The sequence below is a fragment of the Danio rerio genome, chromosome 2 (genome assembly GCF_052040795.2).
Source record: "Danio rerio strain M-AB ecotype USA chromosome 2, GRCz13ab, whole genome shotgun sequence".
Taxonomy (NCBI): Eukaryota; Metazoa; Chordata; class Actinopteri; order Cypriniformes; family Danionidae; genus Danio; species Danio rerio.
Window position 1 is genome coordinate 40,856,004 of NC_141022.1, and position 17,910 is coordinate 40,873,913.

At 35.8% G+C, this 17,910-nt stretch overlaps 1 protein-coding gene across 4 annotated transcripts; it reads left to right on the top strand.

Annotated features, from left to right (window-relative positions):
- Positions 1–1,118: 1,118 nt before the first annotated feature.
- sppl2b (signal peptide peptidase like 2B) lies at positions 1,119–17,910 on the top strand. 4 transcript variants are annotated; one of them, NM_001045244.3, is given in 15 exon segments: positions 1,119–1,248; positions 3,004–3,120; positions 3,297–3,479; positions 3,577–3,666; positions 6,465–6,604; positions 6,727–6,869; positions 6,949–7,045; positions 7,128–7,244; positions 10,563–10,644; positions 10,735–10,809; positions 10,901–10,963; positions 11,056–11,155; positions 11,391–11,468; positions 12,249–12,409; positions 16,614–17,910. In NM_001045244.3, coding segments are annotated over 15 exon segments (1,668 nt in total). In that variant the 5' UTR covers positions 1,119–1,200; the 3' UTR covers positions 16,788–17,910.

The window sequence follows — 17,910 nt, forward strand, 5'->3', positions numbered from 1 at the left end:
CTGATTTAGATGCAACACCCTCAAATTAAAGCTGACAGTCTGCAGTTAAAGCACATTTGCTTGTTTCAGTTTAAATCCATTGTGTTGGTATATAGAGCCAAAAATGTTAGATGTTTTTATATAAATATATACAGTGCTCAGAATAATTGAGTACACCCCATATTAAAAATTAACATTTTTCTCCATTTCTCAGTGAATATAGGTAATATATTTTGGTGCATTTAAACAAAAAACAATTTATTAAACAGATATACAAATATTATTTTAGTCACAGAACATCTTTTGAAATTGAAAGTTAACACAATTAAATTCATGCAAAATATTGCATACAAATACAAAGTACATTTCACTAGAATTTTATAGATTTTTGTTTCTCCTGACTTTTGCTATTTTTGAAAATTTTATTTAATATTTTTCTTTAACATATAAATTTGGGCTACTAATTTTTGAAACATTATTTTAAGTTATTTTGTTGGATAAGCTCCAGATTTGGCTTCAGTACTGACTAATCTAACGAATATGCACAAGTATAATGTTGTAAAGTATCTTATAGAAAATATTAATTTAAATGAGAGATTTGTAAGGATGTACTCAAATATGCTGAGCACTGTACGTATAGGTTGTTTTTCCTAGCGAAAAAATGAAACAGAGGGGGTATCCCGATCAATATTATTATTGTTTTTTTGCTAATTAAAACAAACACATTTTTCATTGTTCGTTTAATTTTATTAAGTAAAGCATTATCTTATGCAATAAACATGATCTTATTCTTAGTCTATCAACACACATATACACACATTCTACAACTCTACAATGAAACAGGAAAAAAAGACAATGTCATATAGATCGATTCATTAGGGGCTGCAAAGCAAGTGAAAAAACTATTAAAAAAATTCGTGAACCTAAAATAATTATTTTAAATATAATTTAAATGCATTTTAAGCCAAACGATTTTGCAAATCTGACTGTAGAACATAATATGACCAAGGAGTGAAAAAACTGGACTTTTTGAAGTGAAGGCGTGGCCTAAATTTGATTAATTAGAACCATAGCCAATAGTCCACGACTAGACGTTCTCAAGCGGACGACATTAGCCAATCGGCAGCTTACTGCAAGATGTGGGCGGGACATGCGTAAACAGCTGATGGTTGAGCCGGAGGAGGGCAGTGCGGATGGGGGAGATCACAACAATCAGGCATCATGAGATTTTTGTCAAGTCTCCTTTTGGCAGCTCTTATAGTCGAACAGGTAAGACCTAAGAAGACACTGAAAAACCCGTATTCTCTTTGATGTGTTCCTCTGCGGGTTTGCTATCAGGTAGTTTCAGTTTCATCCAATGAGTCCTGGCTAGATGCTATGTAGGATTAGCTTGCGGTGGACTTGAGCTCGTGCATGTTTGGGGCCCGCGCGGCCGAGTCCTCGCGCACTCCTGTTGACATGACACTCTTTTCGGACAAACTCTGATCAAACACAGAACAAACTGCTATTTTAGGTGGATCACTATTAAACGTAAACATTTATTTGATTCTGATTGTTTATACAGTAAACGGTTAAACTGTGCACGAGTATAGGTGTCGAGCTTTATTCTTCATTCTTCTACATACGAGTGCATACAGGACCACGGTGCTACAAACTTACTTAACATACATATATAAACACAACAATAGGTAAAATTACAGATGTACACAGCTAAAATCTATCAGACTGTACACATACCCTACTGTTATTAAGTGGTTATGCTTAAAATCGGAGATTTTTTAACGTAATACAAATGTAAACATGCACAGTAGGTTACCACTACAGTAAAACTCATTTAGTTGGTAAAGTGTATGTAACTATATTTAATACATATATTTATATGTCATAATCTAAAAATAATAAATTGCCTGAGAAATATACAGTTATACACAGCAATGGAAAAAAATTAAATGACTTGAAATTTCTCATTTCCTTTAGATGTTTTATTTATAGTTGTGTAGACGTAATTGTTTTAGTCTGTAAATTAATGACACCTCTTCAAAAAAAAAAAAGATGTGTGTGCATAAAATAACAAAAGGTGCCATGTGTTCAAACAGATTTTACATGTTGTTTTGAAATATCGCTGTTACTTAAGCTTACTTAATAACTAGAATTTATAATTATTTATTTGGCAGGGACTGTGTACATTAATGATCATTGCTGCAAATGCAGCAGAATTAGCCAGAAAGCTGGGCAGATGTTAAAATTGTCACCCTAAAAAACAACAATTATACAATCAGTCAAACATAGTTAAGAAGCACTAAAATAGGCAGTTAAGTAGATCTTAATGAAAAATGTATATGTACAAAATAAACTAAAAACACTACCATTGTATAATAGAGATAAGAGTAATTAGGACATATTTAAACAACAAATCATTAAGATGGCAGCCACAAGTGGTAACATGATAGGTTGGTACAAGCTAATACGAATAAAGGCACGTCTGATGTTCCATAAAGCAGATTTTTAAATGTTTTTTGAACATATTGTATTTGTTATTTCTCTGATGCTCCCAGGGACAGAGTAATTGGTGGCTTTTTTTTAATCACAACAAATGAAACATTGTCTTTTTCTTTTAACTTTGTACAAGGTTTTAAAGGTGTGTTGTGTGTCTATCTTAAGCACATGCAATTATTGTCCAGAGTTGCAAAAAAGGTCAGTTATGATATCCCCTAAAACATTTTTATACAACATAGCCTTTCACGCTACTAGCTCTGTTATTATCAGTCCATTTTGTAGCAACAAGCTGATTTAAATAGCTCATGAAAGATATTTTATTTCATTACTATACACAATTCTCTGTGCATTTGTCTATGTAGTTTCTTAAGTTTTAAAAATCTCTATGCAACATTGTCACCTTTTAACTGTAGTTTTAAATGCATCTTCTTGGCTTCCTCCAATTTTCACCGTTCATTTCTTTGGACAAGGATGAAATGCACAAACTGGTTAACAAATATCATGAGTTGTGTCTTTTCTGATTGACAGGTTTTAGGTGAATATGGCATGGCTCATTTCAGCGATTGGGGGAACAGTAAGGGCAAAGATTACTGCATATTCTTCAACTCTCAATGGGCTCGACTACCTCAGGACCTCAGTAAAGCCGTTAGTAAAAAATTTACTATTATAGATGCACACAAATGTTTTCAGACTGTTATTATTTGATAAAAGTAAACATCCTTTGCAATTTCAGATCAGTAGCAGTGTTAACAAACAGATATTGCATAGTACAGTTTAGTAACACATGCCACTCATGAACTTTTTTCGTATTTTGGTTATAGACACGGCTGCAGACCTATGATCTGACCAGTTCAGTGCTGTGCTCGCCCTCTGATGTACCTGAGGGTGGCTTCCCAAACAGCATCCCAATGGTGATGAGAGGAAATTGTACTTTCTATGAAAAAGTCAGACTGGCCCAGATCAATGGTGCCAAGGGACTTCTGATTGTCAGCAAAGACAGGCTGGTAAGACACTGTAACGGCATTAAAGCCGCTATGAACATTCAAGGAAACCTCTTTACAGGTGGCACACTGAAATGATCTTGTTTGAAATGATCTACAGACTCCACCCTCAGGCAATAAATCCCAGTATGAGGAGATTGGCATCCCAGTGGCCTTGCTGAGCTATAAAGACATGCTGGATATCAGTAAGGTAATATATAAAAGAGAAACTGTTTGCTTTCAGTATTATATCGCTCAATAGATTTATGTTGAAGTTCTTTCTCAACAATTCATTTGTTTTTGGAAAAAAGTTGTTAAAAGCAGTGGGTTGCACTTGTTCACGAGCTCTGCAATTTTCTCCTGTCACATCTCGTATATCTAACAGATTTCTTTAAAGTTGTCAAGCTATTTCTCTTATGCACAAGTTTTCCTGCTTGAAAGGAAGACACATCATCAAAGGAGTTTTTACTGGATTTCACTCATCTATTTATTGCATCATAAATGGTCAAATAAACAAAAATACAAAATATGTAATTAAATTGCAAAAAACCTAAAAATACAAACATTTGTGAATTTTGTCAGAATTTTTATACAGCATTTACAAATATAATGAATTAACACTTGCTAAAGCACAATCCACAGTACAGTTAAATATACTGAACTTAAATATTTAGTTTTAAGACATTTCAATGAAATAAGATTCTGCTGCTATCAGCTTATGAATCACTGTAGAAAATTAACATCTTAACGTCAATCAGATAGCCCAAATGATGATTAAAATGACCAAAACTACAAATTTGTGCTTCATAACATCTTCTAGTTTCAAAAAAAAAAACTATTTGTAACGTCAAATAATTCAGCTGCGAGCAGATAAACACTGTAGGAGCACGTTTTTCTATGTGGTGAACTTGAACTTGCTGCTTCACAGTTAATTTGCCCTCAAATGCTGACATGCCAGCCACGATTTTCTTGCAATGAACAAAGTAAAGTGCTCACCGGCTGCCACTCCAGGACTTGATGATGGTTTTCGAATGTTGTGCTTTCTCTTTTGCTCAATTTCGGAGGAGATTCAGCTTTGGTGGTGGTTTCGTTTGGCTGAGATTCAGTTCTGGTTTGGTTTCAGTTTCCTTTTTATCTTACGTGAAAGCCGAACTACTGCATGTCCTTCCGCCTCTTCCTCCGATTGGCGAATAGATTTTTTTTCCCTTTTATTTTAGTTTGACTTGACAAAAGTATTACACATAAAATCCAAAGAAGGGAATTAAACTGAATGGAATATTGAATAAAACGTTTGCGAATAAAGCACTGTTTCCATCCAACTAGTAAAATAGAACAAAAATCATTTCCTGATGAACTGGGGGTGAATATCAAAAAGAAAATTGGAATTTGCTGACATATAAGAAGTCACTGCCTTTTTCTTATACTTATACTCCGAACACTATCAAAATTAACACCAGGGCATACAAAATCTGGTAGCCCGATGTCACATGGCTATTGCTTTTTTCAGCCAGGCTGCCAAAATCTATCTACACCGTGCCTGATGGGCTACCTAGATTTTGGTAGCCGGACTAAAAAAAAAACAAAAAAACAACACGCTTATTTCACACAGCCACCGTTTAAAAAAAAACAAAAGTGAGGCTGTGGTGGGATGAAACCCAAAAGTATAAGATCAGCACTGTAAACATTACAACAACTGCTGTGAACTACAAACCTCCAGCTGTTGCTGCAAAGTGCAGATAAAGTGTAAACATCACTTTAATATCTTTCAGTTAAGTCTAATTTAAACAATAAATAGAATATTAGGAATTATCAAAATCAGAATCTCTAATAAGATGTTCTCTTAATCATAAATAAGAGTAATACGCTTAAGTGTCCTACTAGGCTTTAAAGTAAACACCATGGGGACGCTTCCCAGCTCCTCTGTAGCACACCCTCGTGTTGTCTGTAATAGTGTTGTTCCGGTGTTCACCAGTGCTCACCAGAAATGACTGTGATTGTCATTTGTCGTGAAGGTCATTTGTTCACTGCTCTTCACCGAGTGCAAACATGGACATTGGAGTGTTTTAAAGCCGCGAAGATCAGTTGATTTATCAGACAATCGCTCGTCTGTGTTTGCACTCTGTAAACATCGGTAAAGTTCGGTGAACTGATGACCTTCACAGCCAATCACAGTCTTTTTTGTTAAGCACCAATGAATACTATGGCAAATCAGTGGTGTTTAAGAAAGTGCTCAACAGCACTTAAATGTTAGCAGGAAATTGACATTTTTTAAAATTTCAGTACCGAAATTCAGTATTGTGACAGGTCTTTTGTAGTGAAAGAATCAGTTCATTAACTTGAGTTTGATAAAATGGCATCTAAAAGGTTTGCTTGGGGAAAGAAAACTTTAGCTAACTAACTTTGTGCCTTTTCCCCTAACTTAGCAGAAAACGAGGTCCGGTATCCATTTTTATTTTCACTATCCTTTCAGAACTAACCTTCGGGTCACTCGGAAATCGTTGAAATGATAAATTTTTGTCACTTTCTCTCTTCGCTGATGAGATATACAGCCCGGTTCACAGACGCAGACACCGTTCCTTTGTGACTTCAGGTGATACTACCGGGTTTCTTCCCACCGTAGCCTCGCTTTGACTTTTAAAATGGCAGCCCCCTAAAATCAGTGTATAGCCCCGGCATGTCGGGTTACCAGATTTTGCGAGCCCTGATCAAAGTCATAACTGGCTAAAACTGGCAGAGTGTGATTGTTAAAACAAAATCTCATCCCTTTTTTTGATGTGTATTTTCATAATAGTTTTCGCAGTTTTTCTTATCACATAAAAAGTTTATCTTACTACTTATTTGCATCTTGGTGTTTACATTGAGCAGTTTTTTATGCACATAAAAAGTTAGATGGTAATATAGCTAATGTCGCTTTAGGGCATTAAATTAATTTACATTGTATCAAGATCGTTTAAATAAAGTCAATAAATGTACTAAAGCTGTTTCTTTCTCTCTTCTTTGTGTCTCTAGACATTTGGGGAGAAAAGGCAGGTGGCCATGTATGCGCCCAATGAACCGGTGGTGGACTACAACATGGTGCTGATATTCCTGATGGCAGTGGGCACGGTGGCTTTAGGAGGATACTGGGCTGGCAGCAGGGACATTAAAAAGTAAGAATTGTGCCCTTTTAGCATTGTGAGCCCTTGAGGCACAGGCCGCAAGATGAATAAGTCATGAAGCTGACAGCGTGCAGAATCCGTTCAACTAAACCCACATCTGTGTGTGCCGGCAGACGCTACATGAAGCACAAGAGGGACGATGGTGCTGAGAAACAAGACGAGGAGACCGTTGACGTCACCCCCATCATGATTTGTGTGTTTGTGGTCATGTGCTGCTCCATGCTGGTGCTCCTGTATTTCTTCTACGATCAACTGGGTAAACAAAGTATCCCATTATTTGTGGTTTTCAGGAGTTCTTTGTCTTTAGCTTGATGATTTCATTCATTCCTCCACAGTGTATATGACCATAGCTACATTCTGTCTGGCGTCTGCAGTCAGCCTGTACAGCTGTCTTTGGCCCTTTGTCCGAAGAATACCATTTGGGAAATGCAGGTAAGATATGCTCTTGAAAAAAGATGAAATTATATGAGTTCCTTTTAGCTTTGTTGTAAAGAAAAACCTTGTGTGTTGGCAGGATTCCTGAGAATAACCTTCCATACTGTCACAAGCGGCCACAGGTGCGCATGTTGATCCTTTCGGCCTTCTGCATAGGAGTCAGCGTAACTTGGGGAGTGTTCCGCAATGAAGACCAGTAAGAATGGTTAACCACTTAAGGATTTGACATTTCCTACATTTACATGGACATCAGTAATCTAATTATTTGCATTAATTTGAATAAGATGACAATGTGATTAAGGTGTTTACATGAGTTGCTTTTCCTGTCATGTTCCCGTTTTACACGTTATAGCACAATAATGTCATTACTTCACCATTCAACGCTAGTTTCCTTTGGCATTTCACACAACAGTTCGTGTTTATCAAAGATCCATTTGTGATTTTGGTTCAACTAAAGTTAATTTCTCACGCTCTATGTGCAAATAGACGACGGCGGATACAATATTCTCAAGCAACAGGCCACCCTTGCAGTCAGATACTATTGAGTTTCGTTCACTTACTTTTCATTCATGTCCCCGAGACAAACTTAGAGGTACTGGATGAGCACAGAAATCATTTCCCGTTTCCACCAAAAAAGTGCTCTCTTGCTTGAAGCCATTCTCATTTGTTTATCAACAAATGCCTGACAACTGCTGTGTGTGCGTCCTGTCGCAAAATGTATCAAAAAAGTACTACAAAATGGTAATCGCTCGATTAAGGGTGCTTCCACACCTGTAGATCAGTTGTTTTGTTCTGAAGTAGGGATGCAATTGTTACAATGTTGCTTTTTTTTCTTGGTGCGGTTCGCTTTCACATTGCAAAGTTTCTAAACGGACCAAAACAGCTAAAACAAGTCACGTGCAAGTAAACTCCTCACATTGGTCAGAGTTCCATGGTTTATTTTAGTCTCGCTCAGCTGTCATATGTTCCTATTTTAAGTTATGACGATGAGCAAATAGAATTTTGCATAATAGGCTTTACATTATAGAGAGAGACAACAAATAAAACAAGACTGCTGTATGGTCAATTTTCGGATAAACGGCTTACATTATTAATTCACCATGCTTTCACTTTCATATTTGACATGAAACTATATTTACCCGTAGGAATGATGACATCCCACCCTAATCGACATTCTCTCTTCATATAGCCATAAATGCCTTATGACATATCCTAGGGCTGTGCAATTAATCGAAAATCCGATTTCGATTTCGATTATGCCTTCCAACGATTATGAAAAATCATTAATCGAGATAAACGATTATTGCATCATTTATCGCCCCCTTTCCAGTTGTACACGTGTTGCTCTTAAAAGTGCGAAAGGCCGCATGATTCTGTGTGCCGCGCACACATAGAATTGAAGCATACAGTCAGCATTCGGTCTCACTTGCACACTGAGACGAGCAGAGCGCAGTCAGGACACACATCTAGTCATCTTAACGTGAGCGCTTTAATGGTCAAATAGGAGTCAAAACGCGGTGTTTAGTGATTATTCATGTCAACCATCATTTGTGTAATTATCAAACGAGTTGAGAATCAAAAGAGACGCGAAAGAGAAACTATTAAAGAGACAGTGCGCTATAATCCTTCTGCCGCCTGTTTTTATGATTATTAATCAAACAAATGGAGAACATGCCTCTGCTCTTGACTGAAAGACTTTTGTAGACTTTTGAAATACTTTTGTAGCTAAAGTGAAGATGCTTAAAGCACAGTTTGTTTTATATTTTTTTCTATTGTATTTATTTCTCTTTCCTTTATAGCGTGGAAAATAACTCGGTTGAAGTCTGAATTATTAGCCCTCCTGAATATTAGCAACCCTTTTCCCCCCAATTTCTGTTTAATGGAAAGAAGATTTCTGAACATAATAGCTTTAATAACTCTTTTCTAATAACTGATCTATTTTATCTTTGTCATGATGAGAGCACATAATATTTGACTAGATATTTTTTCAAAATACATGCATTCAGATTCAAAGTGTGATTTAAAGGCTTAATTAGTGTTATTAGGCAGGTCACTGTATAACAGTAGTTTCTTCTGCAGACAATCAAAAAATATATTGCTTAAGGGGGCTAATATTATAGACTTTAAAATGGGTTTCAAAATATTTAAACCTGCTTTTATTCTAGCCACATTAAAAATAAAAAAAGCCTTTCTCCAGAAGAAAAAATATAAGAGGAAATACTGTTAAAATTCCTTGCTCTGTTAAACATAATTTGGGAAATTATTTTTTTTTTTTAATTCTTAGGAGAGCTAATAATTTTGACTTTAACAGTAATCGTTTTGAATAATCGTGATTTCAATTATGACCAAAATAATCGCGATTATGATTTTTCCCAAAATCGAGCAGCCCTAACATATCCATAATACACTGTGGTATAGCCTGGTTTGTTAGTTTGTATTGGTTTTTACTACAATCAATCCACTGCAGAGTTCGTTTCAAATGAGTCGACATCACCTGATTCAGGTCATCTCAGACTGATTGTTTTGGCGATGCTGGTTTCACATATGCCAAACAAACTATGCTAACAGGGGAAACGCGCCAGGTTACAAAACAAAAGTCTAGGTGTGAAAGCACCCTAAGGTGTTTAAATGTCAGTAGTGCACTTAAATAATATGACTAAAATAGGAATACTCCACATCTTAATAATAGACTGTAAAAGATATGGTCCGTGGCGTCACCAATAGGTTTCTGAAAATAGCAAAAGAAGCTACGAGTAGACATGGCCAACTGTCGCTATTTTGTTTGCGTGTCATCACACCCAACGTGAGTGACCAAATAAGGGCCAAGAGGCAGAGCCTGAGCGGAGCTACTGCTAGCATTCCCTGGTGAATTTTACTCACCAGGGAAGTGGAGGTCATGTGAATGGTTTTGTTAGTACAATTAAGTGCACACAGCAAGCCATATCATCTAATAATTGTATCAAATGAGTTCAGTGGCTAATCAGCAGAGGTGAAGTGACGGCGACCAGCAAAACCTAGCTGTCACTTAAGTGGCCACAGCCTTAATTATGCAAACTTAATATAACTTAATATAAATGAAACGGATGAGTTATAAAAAATTCACCCCCCTCACAGTTGTCATGAAGGGTAATTTTAGCTGTAAGAACCAAAATCGTTTTTTGTATCATGCTGTAAACATTTTTTTCCACTGTAAAGTTGGTCATTTTAACAGAGGGGTCAATAGAAATCTGCTGTATTATGGAGCCAAGACTAGCGGAATTGCAGTTTCAGTAACTTCTGTATTAGCTTCACGAGGGAGAGCAGGAGGTTGCTGCTTGGTCTTTATTTGATTTGTGTTCAGTTCGATTATGAATTGTCTAAATAAAAATAAATAAATAAATAAAAATAAATCACTGCTTACATGTTACACTCTAAATCAGAGTATTGTCTTTGTGGTATTAAAATTGGAGTATTGGGGTCCATGTTAACGTACTGCTCTTCAGCACTATATCTGATTAAAAATATTGTTCCTTAGGTGGGCATGGATACTTCAGGATGCATTAGGCATCGCATTCTGTCTCTACATGCTGAAAACAATCCGGCTGCCCACTTTCAAGGTCAGTTTAAAAATGCTGGTAAACACCGCTGACTATTTGCATAAAGTTCTCATGTTAACATTATCTGCAATGGTTTTCTTCTCATTGTAGGCCTGCACTCTTCTGCTGGTCGTGCTTTTCGTTTATGACGTGTTTTTTGTTTTCATAACACCACTTCTGACTAAGGTTAGAAGATCTTTGTTTCATTTTTAACATTTCACGTTTAGGCAGAGCAGTGCATTATTTAGCATGTTTTGTTTTCTGTTATTATGTGCAGAGTGGGGAAAGCATAATGGTAGAGGTGGCGGCTGGTCCCTCTGATTCCTCTACCCATGAGAAGGTAGGAAGGTGTATTTATTTTAATTTGTGTAAATACATTATTTTTTTTGTAATATTCTGTGGTGCCAATTTGCCCATATGTGCCTTCATTAGCTTCCCATGGTGCTGAAAGTGCCCAGGTTAAATTCGTCTCCTCTAGTCCTGTGTGACCGGCCCTTCTCTCTTCTTGGCTTTGGTGATATCTTGGTGCCAGGTAACTCGCTAATGCTTTTACGCTAAGGTCGCTAATGCTTTTGCATAATGGTTTGTGGAAAGAAATTGACAATGCTTTGACATTTCAGCAGAACAGAATTATTAAAGATTGCCATTTTAGTTCTATTTTAGGTCATGGTAAAGTACTTGCACAATGCTGTTGTATTCTCCAATAAAATATTACTCTGATAAAAGTATAAACTCCTCCTTGACTTACATTCATTTTGTTTCCGCAGGTCTGCTGGTAGCTTACTGTCACAGATTTGATATCCTCATGCAGACTTCTCAAATATATTTCCTGGCCTGCACTATCGGTAAGACTACCTTGTTAAATTCAGATATGTTTAATGTTGTAATGCACCTGGGCTGGCATACACTACTTGGCATTATTATTTAATTCTGTGCTTGGTTATCTGCCTACACTGTAAAACAATGAATGACAAAAAGTCAAGACAGCAAATATTTTATGTTGCTTTAACTTATTTTAAGAAAGTAATCAGGTTTCAACAAAATTTTTTAAAGTTATACCAAGTTTAACCTAATATTTTAGTCAGTTTGGTTGATGTAAGTTGAGATGACTAGAAAAGTTCATTTGATTCAACTAAAAAAATCTAAGGCAACAAAAATGTTTAAGTTTGTTAAATTTGACATCACGAAGAACAAACCATGCAAATGTACACCATGCTGTAATAATAGCTTGGAGTGGCCAGCTATAAGTAGACAGCTTTACTAAACTTGTGCTGTGAGTGAAAATCTAATAGACATCAAGAATAGCCCAAAACTAGACTAGTGGTCAAATAGACAGATATGTGTTGTCATTCATTTCTGTTCATTTGTTGACGAGTCTAGTTTTGGCCTATTCTTAGACGTCTATTAAATTTTCACTGACAGGCCAAGTTTAGCCTTTAGTCAATAGAACAATGTTTAGACATCTTTTAAAAACAAAAGAATGTTTGCTGGGGAGCTTTTAAAAGTTGAATATGAAATTGGAACAGAAATTGCTCAAAAATGAAGGAGACCCTGAAACCAGAGTGTTCAGTACATCCCGTCCTCTGCTTCTCTGTTAAAGACCGAATTGTTCTCTGTTTGTTTAGGCTACGGCATTGGTCTTCTCATCACGTTTGTGGCTCTGACTCTGATGCAGATGGGTCAGCCTGCCCTCTTATACCTGGTGCCTTGCACACTTCTTACCAGCCTTGCAGTGGCACTGTGGCGCAAGGAGCTGCCGTTGTTCTGGACGGGAAGTGGATTTGTGGTGAATACCAGTTTGATATGAGTGCCTTCGGTTGGAAAAGTTCTAGAGTTATGTACAGTTGCTAGAATTACAGTTGAGTAAAACCACCCACGTGCTTCTGTTCCGCTTTTATTTTGCTCTCGTTTTTACTGTGGGTGTTTCTTTTTCTTTAAAGGAGGGGTTCGTTGTCAACTTTACGATTTAAACTCTAAATTTCCAATACGGGTAACTGTCCTTACCACAAAATCTCTTGTTTACATACTTTGATTTTTTTGTTTAAAAGTCCCACAGATCCTAAAAGTAAACACCACGATCTGTAGTAAAACATTTGAAAAGGATTTTTTAGAATTTCTACAAATGCCTGTTTGATTAATTCTAGTGAATTCAATTTAAAAATGTCTAATGTTTTTCTCTAAATGACTGTAGCAGGAAATGCTGTGCTACAGCCTAAAATACACGACTGTTTGTCATTACTACGGGTTAATAAACACCAGATCTCTCCTTTAGGGAGATCTGTGTTTGTCTGAAGAGGTGTATCAAGTTTAATTTCCTCTGCTGTTTAGCTAACAGTGTTTATGCTTTTAATCAAATAATAATTAACCTTGACGTTCGATTTGTATTTAATTGATCTGTGGATGTGGATGTGGATGTCCTGTATATTGTACAGCTATGGGAAAAACTGGAAGACTTTGTGGTGTAGTTAAATAGCAACTTTTCTCTGGTAAAAAAATCATTTGGAAAATCATTTCTGTGATTTTTCAAAATGCATCGCTTTTCTCTCTTAAATTGATTGAGCTTTGTTTTGAACAGCAGATGGCGCTGTATGCTTTTTACAAACAGCTATTATCCAGGGATGGCTGACGTGAAACTGACGTTTCGACATAGTGTCGAGATCCTGAAGCGCAAGTGTTTCAAAACACTGCACCGAAGCATGATTTGAAACACTCAGGTCACGTGACTAAGGTGATTTGAAACACTTAGGTCACGTGACTAAAGTGTTTTGAAACACCAGGTCATGTGACTAAAGTGATTCAAAACATCGGACATTTCAGAAGCGTTTCGAGACCTGACGAATCTGCTTTTGATTGACAGAGTTAGAAAAAACTCTCACATAGCCCAGTGGACCGTGCGTGTGAATATAGTTACTTTGCTGTAAATGTCACAGGTCTGGATCCTGAGTACAAACACTCTAAAATTGTGAATGATGTATTTTAATAATGTTACTGTTTTATGACCAAAACAAGACATATTTATTCACAAAGTGTTCATTTCGGTGTCAAAACAAAGCACGTTACAAGAACAAAGCATTTAAAAACTAACATCTGTTGTTGCATCACCCTGGTTTCGAACCCATTATCTCTGCATGCTAGCCATGAACTCTGACCACTTCACTATATTACTTGAAACCTCAACTCTATGACGTGTAGTTTAATACCTCAATTTGCTTTGCTGAAGCAATTCCACTGAAATACATCTAAAATGACCACTAGGTGTCACTGTAGAGATGCGTTTCGAATTGTTTGGAAGCTTCGACACATTTGCTTCGACTGTTTCAGTGTTTCATGAAGCTTCGCTTTGCCCACCACTATTATTCGATTTTATCCAAACTGTTTGCATCAGATTTCACACAAATACTACTTAAAATAAACAAACAAAAAGACTGATAAAACCATTTTGCCAAACACAAAGTTCTCTTCCTGATGAGCATTTGCATGGTTAAGAATTTGCTTAGAGTGCCATCTGCTGTAAAAAATAAGCTCAGAATCAGTTCAAGAGAGAACATTAATGTATATGGAAACATCCCAGAATCAACGCAGAATGTTTATTCTACAATATAGGTCATGGTTATTCCATCATGTTGATTTAAATGTCCAAAATTATAGTTTAGTTAAAAAACGAAAAATTTGCCGTTCTGAACTGCAAATTTAGAGAAACTCAGTTTTTCTAGTGGCCTCTTAATTTTTTTCCACAGCTGTATTTATAATCTGATCCTTTGACCAATGTCCTCTTTTGAGTGTTCAATCCTTCACTAAGTCAGATCAGAAATCCTTTTCTCATTCTTAATCCTTAGTAAAGTGATTCTAACATTTTTATTGTACTTTAAATTGGTATTGGTATTACTATAGACATGTACACACTACCATTCAAAAAAGAGGTCAGTAAGATACATTCGGCAGTGAAAAGTGGATATTAAAATATTTGGTACATCAAAAAAACTTTTTAATTTGAACTTCGTACATGACCGTTAGAAAAGGATGTTTATTATACTATGAATATGAGTAGTGTGAATTGTATTCGGCTGCACTTTCATTCATAAATTCTCTCTTGTTGCCACATGGGATAATAAAGTGTTCAGAACATCAGTAAATTCAGTTGGTCATCCAGAGACCAATTTCTTGTCAACCGTTTTTCAAATATTCTTAGCTTAGATACTATTTTACTCATACTATATTAAGTAGGAAAGTATGGCAAGTTCAGACAGTGTTTTATTTGGATTCGCTCCTGAAATTATGCTGATTGGGTTGGCAATTTGCACTGGCAACATTCGCAGTTAGTTTCCACTATTTTTGACCAAAGTAATATTACCGCAATCAAAAAAATGTGATCTGCAATTTTAAACTGAACCACTGTCAACAGAGGCATGGTGTTTTACTCCTCCTGTATGCTCTTGAGATGTTGCCATGTCTACTTATTGTGTGTTTTGGCCTAAGCTATAGACATAGTAATGTTGGTGGTTTCAGGTCATGATATTTGTATAGTGGGTTATTTGTTTCTGAGATGAAGTATGGAGTTAAGTTTAGGGCTGGGTGATTAATCGAAAAGTAATTGAAATCGACATTCAGAACCTCTAATTGATCTGATTTTTCCAGATCAATTTATACAGTTACTTTCCCTACAGTTTGTGGAGTCATGTAACCCTACTCTCTTAAGGCTGATTTATACTTCTGCGTCGAACGCACTGGTATGGTTTGGCACAGCATTCGCGAGCTCGTATACCTGCCCACCTTTTAAAAACGTTGCATGTTAGCACTACATTGATGATGATTGGAAGCTGTGCCAGAGATACCTTGAGATACCATTCTGTCTATTAAGATGTTCAAGAAATAATCATAGATGGTGCAGGTTTTCTTTCATTACTTTAATGTTTTTTTAAAGTATTTTAAGTTATTCAAAAATCTTTTACTTGTAATATGTGAGCATATTTACTGTACAAAACTTAGTGAACTATGAGGTCAAGAAAAAAATAAAAATAAATAATCGATCATTAATCGTAATTAAGATAATGTTTATTTATTCAAGGTTTTGATTTTAGGCCAGTGTGGAGTCATGTAACCCTACTCTCTTAAGGCTGATTTATACTTCTGCGTCGAACGCACTGGTATGGTTTGGCACAGCATTCGCGAGCTCGTATACCTGCGCACCTTTTAAAAACGTTGCACGTTAGCACTACATTGATGATAATTGGAAGCTGTGCTAGAGATACCTTGAGATACCATTCTGTCTATTAAGATGTTCAAGAAATAATCATAGATGGTGCACGTTTTCTTCCATTACTTTAACGTTTTTTTAAAGTATTTTAAGTTATTCAAAAATCTTTTACTTGTAAAATGTGAGCATATTTACTGTACAAAACTTCGTGAACTATGAGGTCAAGAAAAAAATAAAATAATCGTTCATTAATCGTAATTAAGTTAATGTTTATTTATTCAAGGTTTTGATTTTAGGCCAAATCGCCCAGCCCTAGTTAAGTTTATTGGGGGTTGTTTTAATTTACTGTATCTTTTTTTTACGATCTGGAAACACCAATTAATCAATACTTCCTCCTGTGATTTACATTTTTTTAAATTAATTTATTTATATTGAATATTAACAGTATGGTCTTCATATCTTTTATATAGATGTGTACAGTCACCAACAAAAATACATTAAAATTATTACATTTTAATATAAAGGTTTTCATTTTTCCGCATCATTACTTCAGTCTTTCAAAAATTACTCAAATATGCTCATAATTATCGATTATGTTTGCAGTTGAGCTGCTTAATATTTTGTAAAAACTTATACTTTTCTTTCTTAAAGGAAGATCATTTATTTAAGATAGATTTTTATTTAAAAACCTTACTGAACCCATATTTTGAATGCTACTGTGTATACAAATAATTTAATTTATTTCTAATTTGAATTCTTATTCGAATTCTTAATCTTTCTCTCATTTTCTCCTCAGCCTCCTCCTATAATCATGGAACAAATCAACTGTACTCAAACCCCAGGACCGTCCACAGATGAACCCCCATCCAATCCAGAACCGGCAACCTCTGAAACCAACAATCAACGCGAGGATCCTACTCCAGCAACCCAAGAGGAAGTTCCACATCTTACAGATGCATCTAATACATAGACACTTGAAGGATTTCTTCTTTTCTTTTGTTTTTGAAGTCGGTTATACATCTGACTGTATATGTAATAGACTTGAGAAGTTTGAACATCTCAGTGCACTTGTTTTAAGCCTTTAAAATTGTGTTCAAACTGAAGAAAACAAGGAAGAAACACAACATCGGCTGTGCTTCATCCAGCTTGTTCATGTTTGATGGTGTTAAGAGGGCAATGGATGAACTGCTTTTAAGGAAATCGCTCTGTGTATATTTTATTTTTTGTAAATCTGCAGTTAGTAAATAAAACAAAGTGCAGCTAGACATTTAAAATCAAATGTCGAGAAAATTCAAGACAATTTTCTATTTGGCTTCTAGTTGATAATGCATTACTGATTGGTTTGGTCCGTATCGCAGCACTGAAGTGTTACATCCTTTAAAAAAAAAATGGTGCTAGTGAGGACCGACTGAACCAAAGGCATCGGTAACGATTCATTCGCTTCATCATCTTTTCTGAGAGACGGTATGAATGGTGTGGTTGATGGTTTTTAGGTTGCAAAGCCACATGATTTAGTAAAAACTTTCTCATGGGTTTGGAATGATTTCAGCTTTAGTAGCATTGGAATAGATCATATTCTCATGGCTTATTGAACGTGCTGTATTTAGATTGTGCCGTTTACTTGATGGAAGGGATATTTGAGATGTCAAAAAACAAAACAAAACTGAAGTGCATCTTTTAAAGTGCAGTTTTTAAGCATACTTTCTAATCTATCAGTTGACAGGTTTTCTGTTTTATACTAGACATTTTGTATTCATGGTACTGTTTTTTTTTTTTTTTTTTTCAGTGTAAAGCACTGACATGTTGTATAATTTAACCATTTCATCCAGTTTATTTAAAATGTTTAATCATGGAAGTTAGTTTGGCACAGTGTTTTACTTTTTTGGGAGGACATTGGGTTCACGTGGAATGACTTTGGACGAGTTGTAATGTTTATTATAACTCCAGCAGTCTGGAGGTCGTGTGTCGTAGATCTTCAGTTGTGAATGCTGAAGCTCTCGATTAGAAATCGACATATGCTGTAAAAGTGTGATTTTTTTTTCTCTCAAAGTTGTTGCAAAGTGCACATATTAAAGGATTAATGCATTATGTTA

Bases quoted from the DNA above. Each gene is read 5' to 3' on its own strand.
- sppl2b (XM_087238841.1), top strand. From the start codon at position 1,201: ATGAGATTTTTGTCAAGTCTCCTTTTGGCAGCTCTTATAGTCGAACAG. The intron at 6,605-6,726 runs GTAAGAATTGTG...GTGTGCCGGCAG, and splicing joins GGCAGCAGGGACATTAAAAA to ACGCTACATGAAGCACAAGA. The intron at 7,245-10,562 runs GTAAGAATGGTT...ATTGTTCCTTAG, and splicing joins GTGTTCCGCAATGAAGACCA to GTGGGCATGGATACTTCAGG.